Genomic DNA, 9,344 nt, shown 5'->3' with positions numbered 1-9,344 from the left:
AACTAAAACCATCCGTCAAAAACCAAATAATTTAAATTATTCTAGATGTAGTATTTCGTCAAGGCAGACAGGTATGTGAAATAATGCTTATTTGAACAAACGTTACAAATTATTTTTGGTCAATTTGTAGAAATATATGAAAAATGCAATTTATCAAAAAGTAATTGCTTACACAAGCATTTCCGCCTTTTATAAAATAAACTTTTAGAGGTCTCATATTAAGTTGGATGGAGATCACCTGTGTGTAATCAAGGGGTGAGAGTGATTTGGGATCAGAGTACATGTGTATGTGAAAAGTTGGTTATTAATTAGGTCTTTTTTCACAGCAGACATTTTGACTTGTCGTAGCAGCAAAAGCACAGGTGTGACTAGTATCATTAACACTAGGTGAGTTCCTGTCCACCTGTCAATTCAATTTCAATTTGCGCCAGCAACCGTATATCTCGATGAACCGACGTTTAATTTTCTCCGAACAGCCGTGGATGGCAACGCATTGATTCGCATTTTGTTTTGCGGATTTTCACGAAATTCAGTTCAAATTTGTGCTTCATTCGGATGGAAGCCTCGCTACAGTCTCAGTTTCATTAAGTGTCCCAATGAGCCATCTCTGTGAGCCAGCATGCATGATACGTGGACTGGAACACCTAAATGGAACATAGTCATTGGTAATGGTAAACCTGAGGATTTCCTATGAAATGTCAAAATACAGAAAATGGAGGAAAACCGGCTGCAGTCTGCAAGAAAACTACCACCCAAGAGAAGACTGATACTCTATACATTTCATTCTTTAAAAAATTCTATTTATTTTTTGTTATATTGTTAGATTTATATTCCAGCATGACAACAACCCCAAACACCCCAATCCATATTCAGGACTATTCAGGACCTACCTACTAACTACTGTTAAACTCACAAGCCCCATGAAACTAGACAGTTTTTCTAATGTGGAATATTTTCTGATGATCATAGTCAAACCATCCTATTTCTGTCAGCTATGATTCAATGTGTGTGTTCGAGTAGGGGGATCCTCCTCAGACACAGTGGGGAAGTCCCAGCCCAGGCAGTGAGTTCATATTCAACTTAGCTTCCGAGCTGAAATAAAGGCCTGTCTCACTCTCATCTTCAAACCGAGGATTATCTCACCGCGTCTTCGTCTCACCAGGTGAGTGATCCCTTCAAACATCATTTTCAACCCGTAGTGGGTCACATCAGCAAACTGAATGCTATGTTTTAAGGATTTGTGGTCAGTATTTTTTGTCCGGCTGGGGCACAGACCCTCAACTTCAGCCAGCGTAAACCAGTATGATAGACGTATTTTGTGGTGGGTGTTTGGCTCACAGTGAGCCCATTGCTCTGAATGTAGTTCTATCTATATTCAGTTTCATTTAGACACACACACGAACACAAATAATAGAAAATGAAGGGGAAACCAAAAATGAGAAGCTTAAAAAATATCACAGAATGGAAAAAAAAAGGTAAAATGGTAAAATAAGCAACGACAGAACTCACTACCGAGACACAAAAATAGCTGAATACAAAGAAGACAAGTAAGTAATGATCTTGGTTTGTATGGAAGAAAGCACTTTTGGATATTAGTGACTCGCAAACATAGTATGTGTTTATGATAATTACACATTGTACGAACTGTACATGTAATCTGAAAGGGAGTGACACACTGAGTTCTGATTATCACAGTGTGACAAATATACTCAAGTATAAACCAGGTTTACAATTCTGTGTGTGAAATCAGTGGAGGGTGGAGGAGTTTCGGACCTGTGTCTTTCACAGTCCGCTGACAGTGCTCAGTGCTCACTGGGGCGAACAGGAGTGGATTTGAGTACAAAGACATGATGTCTGAAAGGACGGCATGTTGCTGAAGGCCTCTTGTCTAAGAATTATTAGAGTGTGTACTTACTTTGCAAGGACTGCTGTACAACAAGTCGAAAACGGGTCGGCTTTGCTTTGGAAGCAAAGGCAGAGTTCTCCAGCATACACCGAATCCTTCCAAGTACAGACGTGGTCTTTTTTCACCGACTCTCACACATTGGGACAGTTCACACCGGCTTCTTACACCGCACGCACTTAAACCAAAATTCTAATACCAAAAACACCTTCCCGATAACCAGACCATCCGAAGTAATCCTCCTGTGGAGTGAAATACAGGTGCAACATTTAGCAAGCGTGCTCTAAAGACATGAGAGCTTATTATATAGTATCCCATAGTGTAGTATAGTATAGTACAGTATGCTATACTACAGCACAGTATACTCCTACTATACAATAATTCTGAAAGCCCAATATAGTATACTTTAGTACAGTAAAGTATAGAACAGAATAGTAGGGTCTATAGAACAGTATCGTAAAGTACAGCATAGTGCTTCACTACGCTTTGAAGTATAGAGTAGGCATTCAACGGGCAGTGTATTAGGTACACCTAGCTAAAACCAACGCAGTCTAGTACAACCGTCCTGTAATAACATGAGGGTTGTCCACCCCATTCACTTCCCTGAGGGTAGGCTAAATAACAGACACACTTCTCTGTGTAACGCAGAATGCAGTTCAACAACACTACAAACTAAATCCTCAAACATTATAGAGTTGAATTAGCACCTCCGTCAAACAGTTTCAACCAAAACTCAAAATTATGACCTTCACGAAGTTATGACTTTTAACGGATTTCTATAATTAAATTAAAGCATTTGATAATAAGTTTAGTTTGAATGATAATGATTTGAATTTTAATAATTTATGAAATGATTTAACAATGCACTGGCTCATCAATTTATTCCTTCATAGGATCATTTATTTCATAATGTCTTACTTACAGTTTTCAGTTAAAATTGAAAACTTTGAAGATCCATTGTGGACTTACACTTAGGTAAACACTTTATTCCCACCCATTTTCTTTCCTGGTGTAGGCTTGTCCACAACGTACACGCCACGCCACGAATGCACAAAGTAGACAATATTATTCACATATGTACGTATAGTTACTCACGTGCCCCAGCTTTCTCCTCCAAACTTATCTTTCTGTGTGTGTGTGTGTGTCTTTGTGTTTGACAGTGTGAGGGTTATCAGGGCTGATGGGTGGAAGCTGCCCTGAGGGTCAGTACTTGGACACCTTGGTCAAAGAATGTCTGTACTGTCATTTGGTATGCCAGCAACCACACGTCATCACCAAATGCATCAGTTACTGTGGTGAGTACACACGCGCATACACAGGCATAAGGACATAGGTATAAGAATACATGTAGTGTGAATGTGAGGTTGTGATGGGCTATGGAATTGAAAAAGGTCACGAGAACCTCGACGACTGAAGCTGTTACCGCTCGCTGATTGTGTTGTTGATCTTAAACTACTGCTACATGCAATCTTATTCTGCATGTCTGTCCATCCTTCTCATGTAGTATATCAGATAATGCTAAATTGAGTTTGATAAAACTTTGGGTAAATGAGGTACAAAATAATTCACTCCAATATATTCTATTTGCCCTGATTGTCTTAAAAGCAGGCATGATAGTTACAAGGGAGGGAGACACATGCAATTCAGTTAGATTTTTTCATAATTTTTCACTGAATTTCTTTCAAATAAAAACTCTGTTTCAAATCTAGCAAGAATTAGTCATCGCCCTTGCTATCAAACATGTGCATTACCTCCTGTAGGTAATTCATCAGTAATAGAAAAGGAAGAGAAACAGTTGATTAGCATTGATGACTCCAGAATTAATCTTACTATGAATCCTAAATGGGCAGGACAGACGTGAATTCAGCTTATCATGTCCTCCACTTCTCCTGATTGCTTTCACGTGTCATCCTGCGTTAGAGGCTGCATATTGTAAGGCGCTGCCTGGCCACTACTATGATGGGCTGCTGAAGAAATGTCTGAGGTGCGCTGAGGTGTGTGGCAGACATCCAGCAGAATGTTCCCAGCACTGCCAGAGTGAGTACTGACCCTGCTGGCCTGGATTAGTTTTAATTATTCAGTGACCTAATTTTTTGCGTTACTGCTCTGTTTTTGGGAGGCATAAATGTTGTCTTTTGCCACTGAAGTTAGACCTCAGTGGACAATGTTTACAGAACACAAGTTGGCTAAGGGCTCATTTATGCTCAACGCTCGATACGGCTACGGACAGAGCCTTCTGTCAATACTTTGCATTCAGTTCTTCTGTATTTACACGCATTTTCTGAAAGCTTAGGGATATGGACGAAACGGAGAAGTACTACTGAAAATCGTGGGGACAGTGTAGCCAATAGTTAAAGCATGGCACTACCATAGGAGACTACCAAGAAATTTGAACAATGGGGTAACTCTTTGAGGAGAGGTTATGCAAGTTGGTCAGAAATTTTAAACATATATATAATGTTACTCGCCCGCACACAGAGAAAGTTAAAATACAGAAGAACTTGTAGTAGAGGAGATTGTACAGGAATTAAATGTGTTTGTTTGAAGAAACGTTTGACTCTGAGCTGCCCTCTAGTGGAAGTATTGCTTAACATCCATGCCAACGCAAAGTACACATGAAAGTATGTGGGCAGTGACGGTGACATCGTTTGAAATGGACGTATCTGATTTCGTAGGTAAAGGGAGGATACATGAGCCCTAACTTGAAAAGTTTAATGGCAAAGAAAGGAACTCTGGTCAAACTAGAAATAAATAGCAATCACAATGACTTTTGTGGAAAGACATCGGTTAAACAACAAGAGGATGCTTTTTTTCTGTGCAGAGATAAAGTCCGTTGAATTTATCTTGACGACGAAAGCAGGTAGTGTGGAGTGCCCTTGAGACCAGGAGCTTGGGACACTAACCACAGGCTGCAACATTCCCAGGTTTCATTTGGTTGGGGATCTTCGTTGCATGTCACTCCGTATCTCTTTCTCCCCTCATTTCCTGTCATCTAATTACTGGTGGCTGCCCAATATAGGAACAAAATGCTCAAAAAGGCTTAAAAACCAAATGTGGGTAGTTCTCACTGAAAATTGTTTGCAGCATGGTGTGTAAAGTATGCTAAAAAAAACACGAGATAATTTTTTATAGAGATATTGCTATTGAGTTTTGGAACCATCAACATTCTGCTCCACTGTATTGAGGTAGCGACATAAATCAGTGTAGAATCTTAACACCTTGGCAAATCAGTCTGAAAGACTGAATAAGTTAAGAGGTTATACACTAGGATATACAGTCCAGACAATAAGCATTTGGACAGTTACGCATTTTTTGTTCTTCAGGCTTTCAATTTCAATTTGAATAAAAGTAACGGATACTACAATAAAGTGCCAATTCTCGGATTGAATTTGAGTGGGTTTTCACCAATATAGAAAGAACTTTGTGGGAGATGAAGCCTTTTAAACACAGAGTGCCCAAAGTTTTGGGGTTCAAAAGTAATTCGATAGATACTCATGAAGTCAAAAAAAATCTTCAAATTTAATATTTTGTGGAAAATCCTTTTCAGTCATTGACTGTCTGAAATCTTTGACCCACAGACATCAGCAGACACTCTGTATCTTCCCTGGTGATGCTCTCCCAGAGCTTCGCTGCAGCCTGCTTCGGCTCTTTCTTGTTGTGGGGTCTCGCTGCCTTCAGTCTGGTCTTCACCAAGTGGAATGCAGCTCATTTGGACTGAGATCAGGTGACTTGACTCGGCCAGTCTTGGATACTCCACCTCCTCACCCTGAAAAGCTCTGTGCTTGCTTTGGCTGAATAATGAAAGTGTCGTCCAATGAGTTTTGATGCATTTGACTGAATCCGAGCTCACAGAATGCTCCCGTATACCTCTGCATTCATCCTGTTGCTTCTGTCGGCAGTGAAATCATCCATAAATGCCAGTGTGCCAGTTCCATTGGCAGTTGTACACGCCCGAGCCATAAGAGAACCACCACCATGTTTGGCAGATGAGGTGGTGGCTTTGGGTCATGAGCTGTTCCTTTTTTCTCCACACTTCCCTCTTTCCATCATTTTGACAGAGGTTGATTTTTGTTTTATCAGTTCTTAGAACTTTCTTCCAGAACTCTACTGGTTTTTGTGTGTGTTTTTGTGAACTGCAGCCTGGTCTTTCTGTTTTTGAAGTTCATCAGGGGTTTGCATCTTGTGGTGAATCCTCTGAGGTTATGGTCATGAAGTCTCTTGATCGTTGACGAGGAAACATGTACGTCTACATCATCATGTAAATGATTTCCCACTCATCCAAAAGACTTGTGCTCCTTGGTCTAACAGGTCATTCGCCATTTTCTAGTTTTCCTGTGCTTCCGTTTTAGAATGTGCTCAACTGTTGATTTTGGTAAACCAAGTACTTTTTTAAAGCCTCATTATTATCTCCTTCATGTGCATGGCCACCCCTTCAGCCCTCATATTGACAGGCAACTCCACCTCAATCTACAGTAAACGGCAGCTCTCAACCAACTCTGAGCTACATGTGAGCTCTTTTGTGCATAAGCTGACATTGAAATGACACACAGCTGCCCACAAAACATTTAGAAGCCAGGTGTGTAGTTCCTTTTAGCCCCTTGAAATTTGGACACTGTGTCAAAGGGCTACATCTCAAACCCAGTTCCTTCAATAGCGATTTAAACCTACAAGCTACCTACAAGCTTAGACTTGGAACTTAAATGTAGTATCCATTATTTTATTTCAAATAGAATGTGCTGAGGTACAGAGCGTGAAAAACAAAGTGTCCAAACACTTATGATGTGGATAGTATATTTGTAGTATAAACAGAACCAGACCTTTGCGAGGTTTTCACCACAACACAAGGAGGAAGAATTCTAATGGAAATCCCTTGGTATCTAAAAGTAGTTAGTCAAAAGCAAAAGCACTTGCTGTTTTGCCTTGAAGGTCTTTCCTCCTATGACTCAGATGATTAAGAGCCATCATTCTTACCATCTATCCCCCCAGCTCTGCCACTTCCTGGGACCACTGAAAAGCTCCTGGTTGACGTAACCTCACACACGCTGAATTCCAGGGGGCTCTCAGTGCCGATAGACTCCAGTGTCTTTCTCTACTCCCTGCTGGCACTCTGCATGGTGCTGCTGTTTTCTAGCTTGTCTCTAGCCTTGGTAGTCTTTCTGAGGGGACCCAGAACCAAAACCTCCAACCCAGGACCCAAGGAGGCTAACCACATCCAGGAGCGTGTAGTCCAGCCAGGCCAAGAGGTTGGCCTGCCAGGTGGCCAGCTGGGGCAGAGCTCCAAAGGTTAGTGTAGTATGGATACAATCAAAGGCCTCAATCAGTGTAATCAGTGAGGGGTTAAATTGGAATAAGAAATCTGTTAGTAAAGTATTAAAATTGTACAGCAGTTTCCCCTCAGACAGATCTTTCCAGGTGCTTTTAAAAAAAATGTTCCGCAACTAAGAGAACTAATTATTACCTTGTATTTCAAAACTCTTGTATCTCCAAATTTAAAAATTATCTTGGCATCTGTTTCATGTCTTTTGCTCTACTGTGTGCACGCTACCCTCTCTGTCTGCAGATTTTGTACAAAGTTCAAGCTGTCCGACTGACCGTGAGCCATCGGATGACTCCAGCCCTACAGAGACTTGTGTGTGTATCCACTGTTTCCCTGATCTGAAAGCACTAGGCCAGGGCAATGACAGGCTGCTGAGAGCACCTCTGACTTTCTACCAGCAAGCTGACCCCCTTAGAGCCCAGATCCAGAAGGGAGGGCCTCGGACTGAGGAGAACCTTTACACCTCTGAACTTCAGGGTCCAGGAGCAGGCAGTAGTGAGATGAGGTCCATTTACTCCGTCTCAAATCAAAGTGTCTAACAGGAAAACTGGAATGGACATCTCCCCCATACACAAGAGAAGTTCATTAGCATACTGGATTTTTGCTGAAGCTGATCGTGAAATTGTGATAACAAGGTGTTCAAAGGGGTGCATGCTCACTTATGAGCCCTATCAACCTCTCAGCAAGCAGCAACAGTAGGAATATCTCAGTCACACATGAGTATTTGAAGGCTTTTTTTAATTAAACAAAACACAAAAGTAAGCAGGTAAAACAACATCCTTCCGTTTTAAAAATTTCAGATGGAAAGATATGTGATTGATTCAAATTAACCATGAAAAAGGCTACCATTTTTTACTCCTGATGAGGGCATGCTGATGAAATGAGGAATTTTGTGCCACAGGGCAGTAAAGTTCTACTAGTGCATAATGTAAGTAGTGTGAGTATCTCTGAAAATGTGTTCATCAATAAGCCCCTGTTGAGCTCCCGACACACCAAGCAGGTTGCAAAGCGCTGTTGAAGATCGACTGATGCTTTTCTTCACATTGCCTCAGGACTCCTGTTAAAAGCTTAACTTGAACAAATCACAGGCTGCAACTGACTGCTAGCTGACCACTGCAATGCATGTATACTCCGCACCTGTGAAAGGAAATAACTAGACAGTACAGTAGTCTAGTCTCGTAGTATTACATATTCGAGAAAAAAAAAAAAAACCATGGAAACAAATGGAAAAATCATGGAACAATACAAACTAGCCCACTATTTGCATGGCTCTGTGAATGTAACTGAACTATCAAGTCATATTCAAATTGAGAACATAATGTAATACCTATAACGTATATCTGATAAAAAAGTTACTACTGGCACAGTAAAGTTTTGCACTTCAGCCCCCATTTTTTTTCACCGTGGGAGAGGTGGAGGTAAAAGCATGCAGGACCTGGATGAGGTCCCTGCCTCACTAGGCCGAACAGCCAGTCACAACGCTCTCTCTCACCAACTGCCTCTGACTGAAGCGGTTACTGTCACCCCACAAAAGCTCAACGATAGCCCCACAGCATTTGATTCAATTTGTCAGATCACATTTTCAGACATCATTTCAGAAAGCTACGGTCACAGGGGGACACCCCTTGTGTGTCTAAGTTGATGATTCCCACTGTTTTTGGATTTTCCACCGGAGCAAGTGTAACTCACCATACACGAAAAATATATTTCAATTAAAACAAACTGAGCAATACTGTAGGTTAGTAAGCAATGCTAGAGTATAAAACAACAGGGAACAGTAAAGGCCCAATTACATACAATGTGTTACTCTCAAGAACTTAGAGTATAACTCATGGTGGTAACATAGTGAAAGGTCTCAGTGGTGGAGAACTTTCCATCGGCTACTTAAAGTAATACGCATCAGTTCTCCTGATAACAATTGGTGATGTTTTTTTTGATACCACCACTGGGAGTTGCTAAAGTCAGAAAAAGTTCTACTGATTCCTTTATTGGGGCTTCAAGTTTATCATCACCACGTCTGAATGGTTGGGCAGAGATTACTTGTAGTAGTGTATATGTACAGGTGCAAATATGTACATGTATGAATATTGTGTGTATGTGTAATAAGAAATTAAGAATATATTT

General features: G+C 40.8%; 1 protein-coding gene across 1 annotated transcript; it reads left to right on the top strand.

Annotated features, from left to right (window-relative positions):
• The first annotated feature begins 1,096 nt into the window (after positions 1-1,096).
• LOC120794480 (tumor necrosis factor receptor superfamily member 13B) lies at positions 1,097-9,188 on the top strand. The gene is made up of 5 exons (XM_040135587.1): positions 1,097-1,162; positions 3,064-3,198; positions 3,824-3,940; positions 6,890-7,186; positions 7,464-9,188. The coding sequence occupies exons 2-5, from the start codon at positions 3,084-3,086 to the stop codon at positions 7,757-7,759; spliced, it is 825 nt and encodes a 274-aa protein (XP_039991521.1). The 5' UTR covers positions 1,097-1,162; positions 3,064-3,083; the 3' UTR covers positions 7,760-9,188.
• Positions 9,189-9,344: the final 156 nt, after the last annotated feature.

The sequence above is a fragment of the Xiphias gladius genome, chromosome 9, assembly GCF_016859285.1.
Source record: "Xiphias gladius isolate SHS-SW01 ecotype Sanya breed wild chromosome 9, ASM1685928v1, whole genome shotgun sequence".
NCBI lineage: Eukaryota > Metazoa > Chordata > Actinopteri > Istiophoriformes > Xiphiidae > Xiphias > Xiphias gladius.
The sequence above is the reverse complement of the archived record's forward strand: the minus strand, read 5'-3'. Positions and strand labels throughout refer to the sequence as shown.

Excerpts from the sequence above, each read along its gene's own strand:
- LOC120794480 (XM_040135587.1), top strand. The coding sequence starts at position 3,084 with ATGGGTGGAAGCTGCCCTGAGGGTCAGTACTTGGACACCTTGGTCAAA. Across the intron at positions 3,199-3,823 it reads CAAATGCATCAGTTACTGTG|AGGCTGCATATTGTAAGGCG; the intron begins GTGAGTACACAC and ends ATCCTGCGTTAG. Across the intron at positions 7,187-7,463 it reads GCTGGGGCAGAGCTCCAAAG|ATTTTGTACAAAGTTCAAGC; the intron begins GTTAGTGTAGTA and ends CTCTGTCTGCAG.